The sequence below is a fragment of the Salvia miltiorrhiza genome, chromosome 8 (assembly GCF_028751815.1).
Source record: "Salvia miltiorrhiza cultivar Shanhuang (shh) chromosome 8, IMPLAD_Smil_shh, whole genome shotgun sequence".
Classification (NCBI taxonomy): domain Eukaryota; kingdom Viridiplantae; phylum Streptophyta; class Magnoliopsida; order Lamiales; family Lamiaceae; genus Salvia; species Salvia miltiorrhiza.
The window spans coordinates 32,190,705-32,212,622 of NC_080394.1; the positions used below are offsets into that span (position 1 = coordinate 32,190,705).

At 38.3% G+C, this 21,918-nt stretch overlaps 1 protein-coding gene and 1 long non-coding RNA gene across 2 annotated transcripts; one reads left to right on the forward strand and one right to left on the reverse strand.

The window, feature by feature from the left end:
* The first annotated feature begins 7,363 nt into the window (after positions 1-7,363).
* On the forward strand, positions 7,364-9,638 carry LOC130998337 (uncharacterized). Its single transcript, XM_057923762.1, has 4 exons — positions 7,364-7,870; positions 7,934-8,179; positions 8,228-9,462; positions 9,533-9,638. The coding sequence occupies exons 1-4, from the start codon at positions 7,364-7,366 to the stop codon at positions 9,636-9,638; spliced, it is 2,094 nt and encodes a 697-aa protein (XP_057779745.1).
* A 1,536-nt stretch (positions 9,639-11,174) lies between these two features.
* LOC130997745 (uncharacterized) lies at positions 11,175-13,175 on the reverse strand. Its single transcript, XR_009093171.1, has 3 exons — positions 12,859-13,175; positions 12,213-12,455; positions 11,175-11,821 (listed from the first exon to the last, which is right to left on the reverse strand). It is a non-coding gene; the product is annotated as an uncharacterized LOC130997745 (long non-coding RNA).
* Positions 13,176-21,918: the final 8,743 nt, after the last annotated feature.

Sequence of the window (21,918 nt, forward strand, 5' to 3'; positions counted from 1 at the left end):
TTCAGACAAGGTTTCCAAATTAGAACTCAATAAACCTGAAATTTCCTTCAAAGTTCGAGTAAGAATCATGTTTCACAAGATAAAGCAAATTAAGCACAAAACAATCATCAAACACTCAATTTCATATAAAATTAACATCATAAGAACATTAAAAACCATGGAAACATGAGTATTATCAGAGCCCTCCACCGTGTTGCAGGCGGTGGGAGGGAGCTCCTACTTTGGAGCAAAGTTGTCGGAAAGGACACGTTTAGGGTCGAGATGGGGTGAAAGGGTAGGTCTATCAAATCACATACGACGTCGTGTTTTTTCTATTTTTTAAGCATATAAAAATGATTGTTCAGTTAGATTACATAATTCCACGTAGATATGCCATATTGGAACTCCGGCTATCAACGTCAATTTTCGATGGTCGGAAAATTTTAATAGGACACAAACGATATTTTTTTGATAGGTTGGGTATCATTTTGGTATTATCATTAAGTTGAAACATTTTTGAAAATTCGCTAAAACGATGGGACAAAAAGTAACCTTTACCCTAATCTAAATAATTACTCTTTTCCTCCAATTAGTGTTGTCCCATAAAAATTTAGCATGAAAAATCAAGAAGAATGTATTAATTCATTTAAAGTAGGAGGACTCCCACACTTTTTGAAGAATTACTTATTATCTTTTATGAAAATAACACAATAATAATGAAAAAATTTAAAACAATAAATGAAACCGTAATAGTGGGACGGAGAAACACAAAATTTGGAAGGTATGAAGGCCTATTTCAAATTAATTAAAATTATCCAAAATTCCGTACACGTTGGAGCTTAGCGTACTCGTAAACCCCTGCATGGAATAAGATTCAGTGTATCACACTTTATATCTCACTTTATGTCCCACTTTCAAATTTGTTTAATTTTTATATATATTTTCTTCAATTTCAACTTTTTATGCTTTAGTTTAATTTTGTGAGTATTAACTAGGGTTTATTTCATCAATTTAGGGTATATAATTATTTTTTATCATTTAATTTCACTTTTATTAACTAATAATAGGTTGATAAATTCAAAGTCATGGTATATGCTTTTTAAAAAAATAATTTTTTGAAATAAAAATTAAATATAATTCATAGTATTATAATAAATTTTATTTTTATAATTTTTTTTTAAATAATAGATATAAGCATGAGACACAGTGACACACATAAGATTGTGGGACACTGGATCTCATCCCAAACCTGCATACCTCAACTCATTGCCAAGATGAAAAACCTTTTTGATAATAATAATAATAATAATAATAATAATAATAATAATAACAATAATAATAATAATAATAATAATAATAATCTACTTCCAATTTAACTTATATACAATAAATTACTAATATTTTTTTAAAATTATTTGATGTTTTAAGAAATTATGTTGGGCATTACAATAAAATCTGAAAAATCCATAAATCAGGAAAACAACATACTCCCTCCGTCCCAATAAAAGTGGCCACATTTCCTTTTTGGGTGTCCCATTAAAAGTGACTACTTTCTAAAAATGACAAAAGTTTACTTTAATTAAGTCAACAATTACTTACTAATTTGGTCAACAATTATAGGCCACTTTCTAAAAATGCCAAAATTACTCACTAATTTGGTCAACAATTGTAGGCCACTTTCTAAAAATTACTCACTAATTTTGGTGGGTCACACTCAATTAAAACATAACAATCCTCTTCTTAATCTTCGTGCCCAAAAAAAAGTGACCACTTTTATTGGGACGGATGGAATATTTTTTTCTTTTATAGTTTTCGGAATAAAAAATTAAGTAAAAAGTAGTGAACACTTTATAGTTTGACCAAGGAAAAGGTTGCATTAATGGTTCCTGCACCTTCTCATACAATATTAATTTCACGTCATCCTACTCCTTATTAAAACTAATTATTCACACTTTCTACTTTTGAAGATCCTAAGCCATAGAGTTTGTGGACATCTTGCACAACACAGTACTTTATGGGCTCAAAAAAAAAACAAGTACTATAATTTGTAAATCTATCTTCGCATGCATAGAACCAAAACCATAAATCTATATAGTTTTGTGGAAATGTGGATAGATGGTGCTGCTTCCGTCGTGTCCTATAATGTAATTATCTGCAGATATTTATATATTTTAGTGATATTGGCCTATGAATACATAAACTATATATTAATCAATTTTGAGTTTTAAAATTGGTATGACAATACAAAAACTAATTTCCACTTGTCATGATTTTTCCATAAAATCAAAATCTCTAAATTTAAATTTGACGTGAAGGCCCGAACGTCTGATGATCAATACGACGTCGTCTTTAACTAGATGAAATGACGTCATATTGGACACTTTACTATGAATTAAGATAGGCAACAACGAGCTGAGAATTTCAAGAACAAAATAAAAGCTGAAAGACTAATTCCACTAGATTGATGGGAAGAGGCTATTGATCCTATGAAAGAAATTCAAAAGTATAAAAAGACTATGGAAGGAAGGTGTAACTCATCCTCTATTGTCTTGAGCGGCAAAAGATTAGATGATTTGCCCCACAAAGTTGGGGTTCCCAGCTAGTTGCTGGCTATCTTAATTTATGGGAAAATGCTTAATACGATCTTATTTTATTTTAAAAAAATCAGCGTAAGTAAATTTCGGCTTTCATGTCAACTTTAGATTTAGAGATTTTAATTTCGTGGAAAGATAGTAACAAATAAAAAATTTATATATTGTCATATCAATTTAAAGAGCATGCAATTCAAGAATTGATTAATAATTTGTGAATTTACACGTCAATGTCCTTTATACACAAAGAGCATGGTGTTTTATGCAATATTGTATGTGTTGTTCCAATTAACTAGCATTATTACCTTACTCTTTGTTTTAGTGATACTTGCAAATTTACCCAAGGTCTTAACAGAATTATTTTTTTCATACCTAACCTTTTAAAAGTACTACTATTATTCTTTTATATACGAGCTTTTACCTCTAAACAACTATACTATTCTAGAAACTAACGGTCGTATATACAACCGTTCAAGGTGTTACAAAGTATTACTTCCTTCGTCCCAAAAATAGTTAATTTTTATTATTTTAGTAAATTCATAAAAATTAATATTTTTCGTTTATAAATATACTACATGATATATTTTTTTTAGCAGTATACTACATGTATATTGCTAATCTGCTATTAATATATTAAGTTATTTAATTACTTACGCTATCATATAGTGAGACACTTTCTCCACTCACATATAGAGCTGTCTAAACAGATATCGAGTATCAAATAATCTGATAATTGAACCGAACCATTCAAGTTTAATTACTCGAGAACAAATTTTTCGGTTATCAGTTTGGTACCGGTTATTAAATTTTCAAAAATTTTAGCTATCGGTTAACCCAATAACCGATTTTTATAAAATTTATAATTTAATGTATATTTTAATTATTATTAGGGTTAATGCATATAATATCACGAACTTTGTCCAAAATTTGTTTTGCCCAAAACGGTGGAAAATTGAACAAATGTCAAAGCTTGTGATAAAAAATAAAATTTTTAAAGATCGTGGGCAAAGAGAATTTCAGAAAAAGTTTGTGATATTACATGCAGTTATTATTATTATTATTATTATTATTATTATTATTATTATTATTATTATTATTATTATTATTATTATTATTATTATTATTATTATTATTATTATTATTATTATTAGTTAAAATAAAATTATGTTGTATTAAGATATAACATGAAAGAGTTTTGATGTAGTGGATGGGTAGCGCCTTGTATTTGTTGGAGACCGGTGGTTGAATCTTCCAAGTAGCAATTTTCTAGAGTTTTATTTTTTAAAATGGTTGTTTGGATACCCAATCGGATATTTCGGTAATCGAAAATCTCTTTTGGTTTGAGAAAGGTTAGTAAATCGTTTTTTTTTAATGGTTATTTGGATACCCTATTGGGCCAGTCCCTTTCGGTTCGAAAGCGGTTAGTAAATTTGGGCTCAATTCGATTTCGGGTAATCGAACCCGAACCAATCGACATGCCTATCCACATACAATTAATTAATTATTATTAACATTACTATTAAAGTGAGATCTTTTCTTCATTCAACCACTTTTATTAAAGCACGCATCATCCTTTTTAAGACTAATTTTTTGGGACAAAAGGATTTTTTTTTTTTTAGGGCGGAACAAAAGGAGTTTTCTTTATAATTATGATATAATTATGTAATTAAGTGGTACAAATTGATTTTGATTGGCATGATCGATTTAGCCTGTTCATGGTTGAAAGAATACGATAGTTTGAAATCAATAAGATTGAGTTAAAAAGTTATATTTTCTGAAATTCGGACAAAAATGAATTTCTAACTTTACTTTTTAAATACTCCCTCCGTTTTTTTATAAGTGTCCCATTTAGCTCATTTTTTGTTTCTCAATAAGTGTCCCATTTCACAATTTGAGAGTATATTTATGATATTTTTTCTATTTTATTCTTATTTAATACTTGTATGATTGTAATAATTAGTTGGATATATGCATTTATTATGACAATTACTAAGGTTACAAATGTAAAATAATTCATTCTATTGGTATGTGTATTTTGACGGTTGGGGACACTTAATAGAAAATAGTGATTTCAAATCCACTTCCCTTTTTTAGAAACTTTTAATTCTTCTTATTATAGTAATCAACAAAATGTAGGCACTTACCTATGGGTTAATCCTTATACAATTAAGATGTTTAATAATGTTAATTAATTAGAATTAGGAAGTAATTAAGAAGAAGGTTAGTGAAGGATGAGAGTTGGGGACAGCATGCTTGTACAAATGTTATGGGAAAAGGGATGGGAGCATGTAATAAAAATACATACGTTGTTTCCTATGTATACAGCACACTTGTCTCTTAATACTTTCCCATCAGGGCGCAAACTTATACCCCTTCATTACCCATTTCTTTTTTTAATTCAATCATTATTTCGTTTTCTATTAATTTTTTTACACAGTGCTCCATAATATAATCTCATCTGAATTCTTGAAATTTACCCATATAAAATATGAACTGTCTGCTACGATTTTAATGCGCATGCACACGCTGCCCATCTCTCACTGTCTGTTTTATAAGGTTATTATTTATTTCTTTCTTTCTTAACTATAGGTGAAAAAGGTGTTAATCTTTAAGCACAATCCCAATGCTCAAATTTCTAAAATGAATGTAGCAGGACTGGCAGAAGCTCCTTTCTCTCTTAAGATTTCTGTTGTTGAAAAGTTGTGTTTCAATATATAATATACCTCTAAAAAGAATACTCATGTAATTTATGTGTTTATTGTTGTAAAAATAACAATACATAGTAGTAGCATTTGTAATAAAATAAAGAGAAAAGTATCAAATAAGCCCCTGTCGTGGTAGTCCTTTTCACGTCTGGCCCCCTATAGTCGAAGGGGTATCAACTAAACCCCTGAACTAATTAAAATCGAATAATTTCCCCCCTCTGACCTAACGCCGTTAAGTGTCCGTTAACGTTTAAATTTGGGTTTAATTGCACCATCTACTTCAGGGGTGGATCTGCACCTTTTTTTTTTTTTTTATAATTTCAGCAACCCACCTCCGACATCAACTTAACCGCCCACCGTACTCATCGGCTCCAACTTACACTTTGTCAGCTCGCACGCGCTCAATCTCTTGATCGTCGAGTGCTTACCGCCAACATGCAGCAGCATCACCAACTCCAGATGTGGACCTGGATCGAATCCTGCTTGGTCCAAATCCATATCCGTATTTTTTTATTTAGGTCAGGATCCGGTCCAAATCCATTAGGTCCCAAAAAATGAGATTCATGTCCAGATCCATTAGATTCATAGGTTCTCGAGTCCTGACCCGAATCCATTCTTTTTTCTCTTTTTCGGGTCAAGACTCGAGAACCTGTGAATCTAATGGATCTGGACATGAATCTCGTTTTTTTGGACCTAATGGATTTGGACCGGATCCTGACCTAAGTAAAAAAATACGGACATGGATTTGGACCAAGCAGGATTCGATCCAAGTCCACATCTGGAGTTGGTGATGCTGTTGCATGTCGGCGGTAAGCACTCGACGATCAAGAGATTGAGCGCGTGCGAGCTGACAAAGTGTAAGTTGGAGCCGATGAGTACGGGGGGCGGTTAAATTGATGTCGGAGGTGGGTTGCTGAAATTATAAAAAAAAAAACGAAAAAAAAAGGTGCAGATCCACCCCTGAAGTAGAGGGTGCAATTAAACCCAAACGTTAACGGACACTTAACGGCGTTAGGTCAGAGGGGGGAAATTATTCGATTTTAATTAGTTCAGGGGTTTAGTTGATACCCCTTCGACTATAGGGGGTCAGACGTGAAAAGGGCCACCACGACGGGGGCTTATTTGATACTTTTCCCTAAAATAAATAAGCTAAGTATCAAGACTCATAAAAAAATAAATTTTGTAGCACATTTTGACCTAAAGTACTTAAGTACCCTTATGACAAGTCAATAAAGTGAATGATAGTGTCATATTACTTATTTTTGATTTAAAACTAACCAAATAAAACCAAAATCTGATTCTCTCTATTCACGTTAAAATGAGGCGTTATTTTATATGGTTAAATTTGATTCTATTATCCAACTGAGGCGTGATTTTTTAAATTTTATGTGGGTTATTATATGGGTTTATGGCATGATTTTATGTGGGTATTAAAACCATATCTTATGGTTGTTGGGTGCATTTATACCAACTCAAAGTCATACACGACTTGTTAAGGAAACAATCTTAAATTCACGAAATTAATTGCTCCGTACACGGTTGCTGGTGGGTATTTAATGAAGGATACCAACCAAATGTTCATTCATCACACATTTGAACAAGAAAGAAAAAGAAAATCCTCTCAATACACATACACGCTCGTATACGGTTGCTCATAATTTCAAAAAAAATCATCTAAAGGCTTATATTACATAAGGTATGTGAAATAATATTTTTTTTTTAAATTTTGACTGTACACGGTTAGTGATCTTGAGTACACGGTTTGATTTTTAGTGATTTTTTGTTGTTTATTTCGATAATTATGTTATATATATATATATGACTTATTACATGTTTTGGACTAAAAAACGGCCTCAAAAAACACTCTGTACGTAAATTACCTTATTTTTGAACCCTTAGTGTTCTGTCGTACACGGTTAGGGTTTCTCCGTACACGGTTGTACACGGAGGTTGATTTTGCTGTACACGGTTGGGTTGAATATGATTTTGATGTTATTTTTAGCATGTTTGTATATTCAGTTCATGTATTGGGGTACACGGTTTCCTGTTTGTGTATTTAAATATTGTATTTTTGTCGTTTTGAAGCAGATGTCGTTTCAAGCAATCGTTATACGACACAGTGGTCAGTGGAAATTAACCGAGTATGAAGGCAGCGATGAGGTTGTCGTGTACGTATCTAAGGAAGAGCTTTGTCATGCGAAGTTGATGCAAGAGGTGCACGATCAATTAAACGAGGATGGTCGATCCACTTATATGCTTTTCTACACATCGACCACGGACGAAGGGCGAAAAATAAAAGTGGCTTTGAAGGCCGATTCAGATTTGAACCGGCTGATTTCCGAGCAGAAGAAATATCTCGTTGTTTACGTGATCGAGAAGGGCAAACAATCTGCGGCTCCAGTTCCTCAGAATCAGGAGCGGGTACATTATGAGGGACAGCGGTCTACTGTGTTTCCTATCGAGACGGACGTTGGAAGAAGTATCCCGACACACGATGATAGTAGGGACGATTCATCGTCGCAGGAAGAGGAACACGAGTCCGAGTCTTCGGATGAGGAAGAAGATGCGATACTACGTAGAGAGATATTGGATTCAGTGTCGACTGAACAGGAAGCGTGGAGATAGACAGGGCCTCAGAATTTCACATCGGATGATCAGCCCGATGTCGAGCCTCGTGGCGGAGTTCAGCAGCTTGAGGCACGTGACTGGGGAATTCCAGTCCTCGATTTTGACGATGCGCCGGCATTAGGTTGGAAGGATTCTAACGTACTAGAGAGCGGAATATTATCTGTGGGGGCTCTACTCCGGTCGAAGGATGATTTGGCGATCGCTGTTGGCCTGTACCATATGGAGAATCACGTGGAATACGCCGTGGATCGTTCCAGTACGACCCGTTTGTGGTTTGTTTGCAAGCATGGCAACGATTGTCCGTTCATGCTGTGAGCCGTTCAGAGAGCATCAATCTGGAGAGTGATCAAGGTGGTGATAGATCATTCCTGCCACACGGATTTGAATCGCACTGCCCCGAGACAAATTCCGGCGAGGGTTGTTGGAAGATATTTTACACGGAAATTGGTAGGCGAGGGGGTCATTTTGAAGCCAAAGGAGATGATGTTAGAGATGCAACGCTTATTCGGTATTGAGATCAATTACAGTTTCGCTCTTTGTGCAAGAAACATCGCGATTGAGATGGCGTATGGTGATTTTGGGAACTCGTATCAGATGCTCCCATCGTATTTGTATATGCTGAGAATGAGTAATCCCGGCACATTATATGACCTTGAGATGAAGGATGATGGCAAGTTCCATCATACGTTTGTTGCACTTGGACAGAGCGTGGCTGCCTTTGAGAAGGGTTACTTGAGGCCGGTCATCGTCGTAGACGGGACCCATCTGAAGGAAAGGAACGGCGGCATTTTGTTCGTCGCTGTTACAAAGGATGGGAACGAAGGAATATTTCCTCTCGCAGTTGGGCTTGGTCCTATCGAGAACGACGAGTCTTGGACTTGGTTCTTCCACCGACTGCGGACTTGCTTTGGTCAGCCGGATGATCTCTTGATTGTGTCTGATCAGCACAAGAGCATCAGAAATGCTGTGGAGTGTGTCTACCCGAACGTCCCACACGGGTTGTGCTATTACCATCTGCAGAAGAATCTCGCGCATTATGGGTTGCATGTAGCTGCAGTCTTCAAAGCAGTGGCATATTCCTATCGATCAGACGATTTTCAAAGGAATTTTTCTGCACTTCAAGTACTGAATGTCAACGCGCACACACGTCTCGACACTATTGGTGTGGAGAGATGGGCTAGGTCCAAGTGCCCTGTACGACGCACGAGCTTCATGACGTCGAATGCTGCCGAGACGATGAATAGTAGACTGTTGTGGGCACGACGCCTCCCGGTTGCTTCATTGATCGAAACCTATCGAGCCATTATGGAGAAATGGTTCGATAGGCGACGCCTCTCGACTGCATCGAGGTCACATGAGTTGACTGAGGTAGTAGAGGAAAAATTGCATGTGGCTGTCGAAGCGGGTCGGCAATTGGATGTTCGAGGGACGACGACGCACATGTTTAGTGTTGAAGATGATCATGCATTCTACATTGTCGATCTTGAGAATCGGACTTGTAGTTGTGCTCAGTTTGACCTGGATGACATTACGTGTCGTCATGCTTGTGGCGCTATTAGGTTTATTACAAATTTTGCATATTGTATTAATTTTTTGTAAATTTATATTTTTATCTTTGCATTTTATTAGGCGTGCAGGATTGCAAGTCACGGATTTTGTTGGAAGATATTTCAAACAATCCGTGTTGTTGGCCACATACATGGAGCGTATTGTTCCCGTTCCACATCCTATGTAATGGAATGTGCTCGACTTGGTATCAGCCTATGTTGTGAAACCCCCAGATATCACGGTCCATGCGGGACGACCGAAGTTGAGTAGAGCTCGTTCAGCAGTTGAGGGTCCTCCTAATTCTCGACCTCAAGTATGCTCACGTTGCAAGGGTGGAGGTCACAATGCCCGGAGATGCACAGCACCACTTGCATTGGACTTGAACGTGCCGATGGAGGGTGTCGAGCAACCCGATGCACGAAGGCGTCGAAAGAAGAAATGCGGTGTTTGTAGGAGTGGAACACACACTAGGAATGCATGTCCTCGACGTCCATGTGAATAAATTTGGGCTTGTATGTTGTTTGTTGGTTGATTTTGATTTTGAAAATGAATTTGGTTGTTTGATTGTTGTTTGGACATTGAATTTGTTGTTGCTACATGTTGATTTGGCTTTAAAATTCGAAAAACAAGTGTTTTTGGGCTGAAAATCGGTTGTCTGCCCTCTGTACACGGTTAGACCCTAACCGTGTACTGATTGGGACCAACCGTGTACGCAACCGTGTACCGATGAACTCGCAGCCGTGTACGCATATTATAGGGGAGGACTATAATTAAAAACACTTTTAAGTGTATAAAATATGGATGAATCTTGTCCATTAGATCTTGATTGATCTAATGGCTTAAAATTAACTTAATAATATCTACAACATTACACGACTGATACACATGAGGTTAAGGGGGTAAATTTGCAATATTTATTTCGGTAATTAAGATTTGTGTAATTAAACAAATATTTGTTTCCATATATTATCAATTCAAATCACTAACCTTTTAATAAAATCCTAACCTAGACGTCCAACACATTTTTATAACCACAAAATAATTACCAATTCAGTTTTTGTATCATCAATCTCGAAATATTAACGAAAGCTTCTGAATTCATCATTTTTAACATCTATCCCAGTACGTCTGATGTTGTTTCTAATATATATATATTCAATGTACAATATTTCTCATGGCTTTATTTAGAAATTCGTAATAGTATTACTTATAATTCGTGATTACATTAAAAATTTCTAAGATTATAACATTACTTCCAGTTCGAGCATAAATTAAATTCGCAAAGTATTAAATATAATTTGTAGCAAAAGTACTTCCAATTCATGCATGAAATGAAAGTTTTTCGTGTTACATGAAAATATAATTCGTAACAAAAGTACTTTCAATTTTTAACAAAAGAACTTCAGAAAATTCAGAACATAATTCGTAACAAACGAATTTCAGATTCGTGCATAAAATAAAATTTTTTCATGAATTATAATAAAATTAACAACTTAGCACCTCTGAAATTCGTGACAACATTACTTATAATTTGTGACTATAAAATATTGTTTGAATTTGATATCAAACAATATTATTGAAGGAAAGCATTATGTATACAAAACAGGTCCGGTATACATAGTAATGCCCTTCTCCCATTTCTTCATGTTCCTAATTAAAAAGTCAATGGCATATTCACATCAATTCCATTCTCTAGCAATATTCAAATCATCCAAACAGCCAATGATCCTCGGAATTATGCACCCATTCGTTGTACTCTCAATTAGGCAATAAGTTAATCTGCCGTCATCGACGCATGACAACATCACATCCTTCAGTTCATTGATCTTAATGAGCCTAGGATTCGTATTTGGAAAAAAGCCATCCATTGCTCATACAGATCTTCATTATCCTCTTTCTTCGCAGTTAACATAGGCTTCTCACCCTTTGGCAAACCAAAAACTCGATGGACATTGTCTGCAGTCACTGGGATTCTGGTCCCGCAAGGAAGTACCAACTCACACCTCTTGTAATTGAAGCAATCGAGCAGCCAGTAGTTGAGTTTCCCAGACATATCTTTTATAAGGATTTCAATAAGGTCGTCAAACCCCATGGTTGCAACAGCAAAGTGTTGCATGTCACTCATCTCTCCCACAGCCTTGTACAGCACACACGGCATGCTCCTCGTAAAGAGAGACGAGTAATCCTCTGCAGGCTTCACTTTAAGTTGTTTATAATTCAACAATGCAGCCTTTTCTTGTTCACCTTACGTAACATCTTCGCGTCGACAACAGTGGATCCCGTAACAGCAGGTAGCTCTGAATTCCTCCACAGTAGGCAAATTAGTTGATGAACCACCCATTTCCTGAGCTTTCCTTTTACGAATGTTCGCTGTACAACATTCAAAATTTAACTATTCAATGTGAAATTTTATTAAACAAGTTACAAATTCAAAAAAAAAAAAACAACAAATAAACCAACACGTGAATCAACACAACAGTCATTGTACCCCAAATCAACATTGCAGGCATATTAAACTTTCACAATAGTACATATCAAACAATAATTCACAAAATATCTTCACTTTCTTGGTAGGTATTTTCCTCATGTTCATGCAACTCATCTACTCGTTTCTCTTTACCCTTTGATTTGTTGTTGGCTGCGAATAAAGTTTTCAAAATCAAATAATATACAACAAATTAAAAATAATATACGATATAGAGTTCCAGCGGTAAACCTCTAAATTCGTAACAATTCTACTCTAAATTCGTAATACAGATACCTTCATTTGGTCGGCCATTATGCTCATCGAGTTCCAGCGGTAAACCTCCTTGTTTTTCTTTACCCTCTTATGTGATATTGGTTGCCAATAAAATTTTAAAGATATTAATAATCATTATAAGGGTAATAATACATTTACATATCAAATAAAGAAATTTGTGTGACAACAAAATCTTTCACTCATCCTCTGCGATTCGTAACATCCTTCATATATGAAAGTTCACGGAAACATACCATTCGTAACCTATCCAAACCAAAAAAAAGGACAGAAACAAGGTATTTGTTTTGTCGGCTTCACATTATAAAAACAAAAAAACAACATAAATAAACGACGAAACACGATTCATCAAAAAAAAAAACGCTAAATTTGCAAGGTTCCAAGGGGTTACAACAACCCACGCACATACACCCAAATAAAAAGAAAAAAAAATCTGGAAAAAGACGCGATTCATACACAAAATATGAAAAATACCCAATTTTGGACCACAAACATTCAAGATCAAAGAATCCTAAAATCAAAGGCACGAATTTTTCTCAAGAATGATAGCAATTAAAGAAATCTTGTGAGAGAGGTTGTAGATCGGTTCGATTCACCATATTCAAGCAATTGTTCGAAAAACTAAAAAAATAAAACCACAGCAACAAACCTCGTCTCTCATTCTTCGTCTTCGCCATTTCGTCTCCGACTATTGCCGCCGAATCTCTGCGCCGTGAATTGGATCGTCTCTGCGCCTGAAATGGAATAATGTAGAAGATTTTTTTTTTCGTTCTATAATTTAAAAGAGAGAGAGAGAGAGAGAGAATTTTGAGATTTTTTTCGTATATAGATACTACAAAATTCAGTATCAAGACACGAAATATAATTTTCTATTCTTCTCTAAAATGCATATCTTCATTTTGTTCATTCAATTCATTCCAACAGAAATAAATTCGGATATGTAAAGAGAATCGTTCCATATCCTTGGGCGATAGAATCGGAGCAGACGTACATACACATAAAGTCAATATTGTTGTCTGACATTTATACCCTTTTTATGTTTTCTATTACGAATTACAAGTGCATAATACATGAATCATCTATCTACCAAATATAAGATCTGGACCGTTAATTTTACATAGATGGACGATCAATATTTATACATATTTTCTATGAGATTCGAACTCGGAAACATAAATTCATCCAACAAGGTGATCAATCAACCGTAGATTTTGATGATCTGAAGGCTGGAAATAGTCCATATTTTATATTTTAAGAGCTGTTTTTAGTTTAGTTCACCCCTATACATATATATATATATATATATATATATATTATATATATAGGGAGAAGTTCAAATAAGAACCACTAAATAAAATTAGAACGGAGAACCATTTTAAGCCATTCGATCATCAAGATCTACGGTGGATGCATCATCTTGGTGGATGAATGTAGATCCTGGGTTCGAATCCTGAAGGGAGCAAAATTTTTATTATTTTCGGATGCGTTAAATTTAATAGCGAATGCATTAATTTATATAGCAGATGCATTGATTTTAATGGTTCTTATGTTCTCACGATAAGTGTGGTTCTCATTATAACCACACCCTATATATATATATATATATATATATATATATATATGTATATATATGTATAGAATGATTTTAATAATATCCCTCATATATAATGAGATTTTAGATTGATTTGTAGTATCCTATGGCTGATATTTTCCTATGTTCCAATCCTGGAGTGACGAAAATTTTACTAATTTTTTTAATATCGTTATTCTACACCATATACTAGCTTATTCATTATTCTCAATTCTCACGAAAAATAACAATATCATTAGAACCTAAGCGCGCGCGCGCACTGTCACGACCGCACTTGCTAAGGATAGCAAATTCGGGGAAACCGCGACTAAGGGAGGAAATTTAGGAGCGGGAGTAAGAAAGGGGCATATTCGGTTTCTTGATGACTCGACTTGTATAAGGAAATCAATCGAAATATCTAGATATCAATGAAGGCCACAAGGGGACCGTACATAATATTATCCCAAAACGGGGTACTCAATAGTTTTAGTACATTATTAAATAATACATATTGTTTGACATATTATCTTTAACATAATCAGTGTTCGCATCCTCATTTATTGAGATTTTTCGAGAATTAGAATCTTATTTTATTTTCTCGAATTAAAGGTCAAGCACCAGAGTTAGAGCTAAACCGTGAGTCTGCTATTCAGGTAGGCTTTCTACGTATAAACTAAAATTATATATTAGAATTGTTAAGACTTTATGCTTATGAATTTAAATGATATTGTCAATGCCTAAATGCTTTATGTTTTATTATTAATTGCCTATCTGATGTTAATCGAATTCGGATTCTGGATGGGACCGCAAATCCCTTCGGAATTAGTGTACACCTTGTGATCGTGAGTCATCTAGCGGGTTGGCCGATCATAGTGTCCGTAGAGGGAGGCCTCCCTCTCGGCACGAGTTACTGATATGGTGATTAATGATATAAAATACCTGCGCGGGTTATTGATGAAAGAAATGATATTATGTTTGGTAAATACGAGTCTTTAAAGGAAAACCCTCGTATCTTACTACTGTTGAAAGGCTTGACAATAAAATATTATGCATGTATGTAAATTTCGGCAAGTGTCCACTAAGTACTTTTGTACTTAGCCCTGCATGTATTTTTAAATGTGCAGGTTGAGCGGTGATCAAGGATGTAGTGTGCAAGCGGAGCTTTGTCAAACTAGGATGATTACCTCAGAGTAGAGTATATGTCTTCATACATATACTCAAATTGTTATTCCGCTGCGAACACTGATTATGTTAAAGATAATATGTCAAACAATATGTATTATTTAATAATGTACTAAAACTATTGAGTACCCCGTTTTGGGATAATATTATGTACGGTCCCCTTGTGGCCTTCATTGATATCTAGATATTTCGATTGATTTCCTTATACAAGTCGAGTCATCAAGAAACCGAATATGCCCCTTTCTTACTCCCGCTCCTAAATTTCCTCCCTTAGTCGCGGTTTCCCCGAATTTGCTATCCTTAGCAAGTGCGGTCGTGACAGAATGGTATCAGAGCATTTCTTTTGCTCTGAGTACTAATCATTCCTTCTAAGTTGAGTCTAGATTAAGTAAGTTAATACACTTTTGAACTAGTTGACAAAAGCTTGGCACTACATCTCGTCACGCTCAACGGAGGTTATGGTAAGTACTTTCAAGTTTTAATTAAGTTAATTTCTTGAAATGTATGAAGCATGAATAAGTATGACTATGGTATGAATCACAAGAACTTAGAACTGTTAAGTTATATATGCTCACTCTCACGACGGAACATAGAAGAGAACTTAGGGAGATGCCTTAACTTTTTCTTCATGTTACGATGACATCGACAATGATGGTCGAAATAGAGAAAGAAGAATTACACGAAGGGTCGCATGATGAAACCACGAGCATGAAGATTGAGCAGCGTAACGAACACCAATAGTACGTTGATGGCATGGGCATAGCTTAAATATTCGAGTGTTTTTCTACGATGAGATCTCGAATTAGCCTGGCCTTTTGAACTTATTTTGTTGAAACTTTTAGTGCTCGTTGCTAGATTTAAGAAAATATCATCATCACATAACAAGCCCTAAGTTCGGGAAACAACGACACTAGAACTATATGATAGTCGAATTGGTAATCTGTGATTAAGTATTAAGAACCTGTATGGCTTGTGTAAATGCTAGATTTAGATGATGAGGTGTTTTTGCACGTTATGGTTATTGAACCAAACTTGTTTTCCGATTTTAGATATTTAGAACCTTATCGCCTTAAGTTACTTGTCGTGTGCTACTTTTGACGATAGAATTTCCTTTGTTAGATGGCGAGAACTGTTTTCACCCGACGACGACCACTGCCCCCATGGGCTAGTCCAGAGGAGGTCGAGCGGTCCTACCGCACCTATGCTCCATGTCACGGGGATAACCTCGGACAGTTCCTCGCAGGTTTTCACAGACACTGGGTCGAGGCGAGCGCACATGGAGTATCAGGGTATGACGGTATCCAGAGGTTGATCTTACTGTTACCTTCCGAGTGGCAGGGATGGGCTAGGCAGATCTCTACCCAATATATCTTTCGCCGAGAAAATTACCACGACCTCATGGGAGACTTCCCTAGCTTTATTGCGGAGCTTCAGATCTGTTTCACTTTGTGGGGCCGCGCCCCTCTAGGGCCCTACATCCTTCCGGGAGACTACGTACAAGTGGGGACGCCTTTGCCAGCGGAGACACCCGCTACTGCCCCTGAGTCTCCGATGGCCTTGCCACGAGATTCTCCACCACGTGCCTCAGTTCTAGGGCGCCGTGGTAGGCACGATGACGAGACAGGCCCTTCTCGTCCACGGGCTCGTAGGGATTTCCCATCGCCTCCTGACTCAGCAATCCGAGCTACTACTACTCCACCACCACTGATACCTACGATAGACGCAAGGTTTGAGGCTTCCATGGCAGATGTCGACAGGGTCATGGCCAACATGAGGGAGTTTCTAGATAGGGGTAAATACCCTATGCAGGAGGATGACGATACAGCACAGTGTGGTACGATGAGAATTACTCGTCCCGAGCCCGTGCCACCTCCAGCTCCGATCAAGCCTCGTGCCACGGCCAGGATCAGCACCAGAGACGATCCGATCCGTGAGATTGTGGACGATATCTTCCGCTCAGCCCAGATCATGCAGGAGACAGGCGAGGGCCAGGGAGAGACTCCGTTGCCCAGCTGGGAGCCGGGCGAGGATGAGGAGGAGGACCCCGAGGAGGATGAGGAGGAGGACCCCGAGGAGGATCCAGAAGAGGACCCCCTGGCGTCACCGAGGAGCAGTCATACCGCGACTCAGAGTTCACAGATTTGATAGTTTTAGCTTGTGGATGTACTCCGGAAATGATAATTCGTTCCAATGACTATGTTTTTAATTATGTTGTTTCTAGCTAGCATTAGTACGGAAATGTTGGTCTCTAGGACATTCCGCGAATAAAAACCCTTTTGTGATTGCTTAACTAGTAAGCCGATACATCATAGGGAGTACTAGATAGACTTTACTTACATTTTGGGTTGACAATGTAAAAGCCCTCGATGAGACAATTTTCCATGAGATATAAATGACCCTAGCATGGGTTTTCTACGACGATCTCGTGTATGTTTTATGTTTCTCTACGGGTTTTATTCTTCACGAGTCAGTTAAGAATGTAGTAACTTTGAATAATGTGACTTGTATATACAACGGTTCCTGTTAATGTCTTAGTTTTGGAGTTATGGTAAGTTAAAATTAACAAACAGTTCTTTCTTAATTGCCTTAGAGATTCCTGTATAGAATGTATTAAAAAGGGTGTTTGTAATTTGCAGAATGCCGCCTAAACGAGGTCGCCCCCCTAGGAGAAACGTTAACAATGATGGAAATCGCGATGAAATACCTGAAGGGCGGCGAAACGACAGGGAACCTACCCCACCCCCTCCACCCCCTGCTAGAAGGACTGAAGAACTGTTTCTTCGACAGAATCCGCCCACATTCACTGGGACAGGCGACCCAGCCGAGGCCGAAGCTTGGATACGCGCCTTGGAGCGTATCTTCACTTTCCTACACTGCACAGAAGAGGAGCGACTCTCGTGTATGTCTTTCCAACTAGCCGGATCGGCTGACTTTTGGTGGGAAGCCCGCCGAAAGACTCTGACTCCCGAACAATGGGCAGCATACACTTGGGAAGACTTTAAGACGGGATTATATGATAAGTATATTCCCAAAAGCTACAGAAAGAAGAAGGAGGCTGAGTTCTATAGCCTGAAACAAGGGAAGAAGACGGTGACAGAGTATGACAGAGAGTTCTGCGATCTATCGCGTTATGCTCCACAACAGGTGGATACTGATGAGAAAATGGCGGAGAAATTTTGTGCCGGTCTGAGGCACGAGATTCGGATGACTCTAGCTAGTCATGGTGGACTCTCATACACGGAATCTTTGAACAGGGCACTGGACATCGAAGCTGCGATGCCAGTAGAAAGGTTGGCTCCATCACAGACCTCAGCGCCAGCCAACCCACCTGCACGCCCTCAGAACTTTAAAGGGAAGCGCAACTGGAACGACCATAGAGGAAATGAAAACCAGACTAACAAGAGGCCATGGCAAGGAAATGCGCCGTTGGGACAATATCAGCAACAAGGACAAGGAAAGCAACAGGGTTTTGCCCCGGCTGGAGGCAGCCAAAGACAAAATGAAGTTCCCCTTTGTCCAAAATGCCACAAACCACATCGTGGTGTCTGTAAGGCTGGAACTGACAGTTGCTACACGTGTGGCCAGAAGGGCCACTACTCCTCACAATGCCCCAACAAACAGCAGGGCGCGGCAATCAGGGCCACTTATGCCCAGCCCCTGCAAGCAGTTCAAGGGCAACACCAGCCCCGCCAACAACAGCCATACCAGCAGCAATACCAATACCAGCCCCGCCAACAACAGCCATACCAGCAGCAATACCAACACAAGAACCAACAGCGCCAACAGCAACAAAGGCGGCAACAACCATTGCCGCAGCAGGCGAGAGCCTTTGCTCTCACCCAAAACCAGCCCGAGAAAAACCAAGGAAACCTGGCAGGTATGGGCAAGCTTAAGGGTTTTTCCATAATGATTCTGTTCGATACTGGTGCCTCGCATTCTTTTATATCTGCCCCTTGCGTAGATACCTTAGAAATCGAATCAGAACGAGCTAAGTGTGCCTTAAGAATCACTACACCCTCAGGAGGAAGATCTACCACCACACATGTTTGCTCGAACGTAGAATTTGAAATAGGAGAACTTAAGATGGTAGCGAACAATCTTAATATTCTGCTCATGTGGGACGTAGATATAATCTTAGGAATGGACTGGCTAGCTGAGAATCACGCCACCATCCTTTGTAGTGAACGAAAAATTTCTATTCGACCACCTGGAAAGGAACCGACGGAATTTCACGGCATAGGTATGAAGAAAAGAGTACCAGTGATATCCGCATTACAAGCCAGAAAAGAGATGATGAAGGAAGGAAGCACAGCTTATCTCGTCTACCTAAACGGGGAAGCTAGTGAAGACAAGAAGGTGGAAGATGTGGCAATAGTACGAGACTTTCCAGAAGTTTTTCCTGAAATATTGCCAGGACTACCTCCAGACAGGCAACTAGATTTCACCATTGATCTAGAACCTGGATCTGCCCCAGTATCAAAGGCACCGTACAGGATGGCCCCAAAGGAACTACAAGAATTAAAGGTGCAACTACAGGAACTCTTGGACTTGGGTTTCATCAGACCCAGTGTCTCGCCTTGGGGAGCGCCTGTACTCTTTGTCAAGAAGAAAGATGGAACCATGAGAATGTGCATTGATTATCGAGAGTTGAACAAACTGACGCTTAAAAACAAATACCCTCTCCCAAGGATAGATGATTTGTTCGATCAACTCAAAGGAGCCAGTGTATTCTCAAAAATAGATTTAAGGTCTGGGTATCATCAACTGAAGATCAGACCAGAGGATATATCTAAGACCGCTTTCCGCACAAGGTATGGTCACTATGAATTCATTGTCATGCCATTTGGTCTAACCAATGCACCGGCAGTATTCATGGACCTCATGAATCGAGTTTTCCATCCATACTTAGACAAATTTGTCTTAGTGTTTATAGATGATATCCTCATCTATTCTAAGAATGACCAAGAGCATGAAAATCATTTAAGAATCATCCTGGAGACATTAAAGACGGAGAAGTTGTTCGCCAAATTCAGCAAGTGCGAATTTTGGTTGAAAGAAGTAATGTTTCTAGGGCACATCGTATCAGCAGATGGAATCAAGGTGGACCCCGCCAAGGTGCAAGCAGTGCGCGAGTGGAAATCACCAACCACACCTAATGAAATCCGAAGTTTCTTAGGTTTGGCGGGATACTACCGGAGATTCATCGAAGGATTCTCTAAAATAGCGAGACCAATGACGCAATTACTTCGCAAAGGAATCAAGTATAAGTGGAACGAAGAGTGTGAAGCCAGCTTCCAAGAGCTGAAGAAGAAATTGACAACTGCACCAGTGCTAGCAGTTCCAGCAGCCGATAAAGAATACGTGATCTTCACGGACGCGTCCAAAAATGGGCTAGGTTGTGTGTTGATGCAAGAAGGAAAGGTCATTGCCTACGCCTCGCGACAACTAAGGCCACATGAATTGAACTACCCCACTCATGATCTGGAACTGGCAGCAATTGTGCATGCTTTGAAAATTTGGAGACACCATCTATACGGAGTTAGATGTGAAATCTTCACTGATCACAAAAGCCTTAAGTATTTCTTCGAGCAGAAAGACTTGAATATGAGACAGAGGAGATGGCTCGAACTCGTGAAGGATTACGACTGCGGTATCAACTACCACCCGGGAAAAGCTAATGTAGTAGCTGATGCTTTAAGTCGTAAAACTCAATCCGAGTTAGGACTTCTTCTCACTCAAGAGGACACGCTTGTAAGGGATTTTGACAAATTGAAGATAGAAGTGGTTCAGCCACCGGCAACGACAAGAGCAATTATTGCAACTCTAGTAGCCGTCCCAGACCTCAGAGAAAGGATCGTCAGTGCCCAGAGAGCGGATGAAAGCTTGGAAAAAGTTCGTCTCAAGATCCGAACAGGCACGCCAGGAGGCTACCAAGAGGCAACGGATAACGCAGTTCTTTTTGAAGGAAGATTGTGTGTTCCCCATAACGAGGAACTCAGAAACGAGATCATGAGTGAAGCTCATGACACGCCCTATACCGCTCATCCCGGAAGTACCAAAATGTACCAAGATCTAAAACAGAAGTTTTGGTGGGACGGGATGAAACGAGATATAGCCTCGTTTGTAGAGCGTTGCCTTGCATGCCAACAAGTGAAAGCTTTACATCAACGACCATATGGGAAATTACAGCCATTGGAAATCCCAGAATGGAAGTGGGAGCACATAGCGATGGATTTCGTGACGGGTTTACCCAAGACAAATAGGGGCAACACAGCTATTTGGGTAATAGTAGACCGTCTCACGAAGAGCGCTCATTTTATACCGATTCCAATTACCCATGGATCGGAGAAACTAGCCCAACTGTACATTCGTGAGATTGTACGGCTACATGGAATACCAATATCCATTACTTCAGATAGAGATTCAAAATTTACTTCTAGATTTTGGATCAGTTTGCAGAAAGAGTTGGGAACGAGATTAAACTTTAGCACCGCCTTTCACCCTCAAACAGATGGACAATCAGAAAGGACAATTCAGACCCTTGAAGATATGTTGAGGACAGTGGTGCTAGACCGAGGAGGAAGTTGGGAATCAGTGCTGCCGTTAATCGAATTCGCCTACAACAATAGTTACCAGGCAACCATTGATATGGCACCTTATGAGGCGCTGTATGGAAGGAAGTGTAGATCACCACTTTACTGGGATGAAGTGGGTGAAAGAAAAATCCTTGGGCCAGATGCAGTAAGCGAGATGATTGAGACCATCCGCCAGATTAGAGCAAGAATTAAAGAGGCTCAGGACAGACAGAAGTCTTATGCTGATACCCGACGAACTGAACTACAATTTCAGATTGGAGACAAGGTTTTCCTTAAAATATCACCCTCGAAAGGGATCGTTAGATTCGGTGTTAAGGGTAAGTTGAGACCCCGTTTTGTAGGACCTTATGAGATCCTTGAA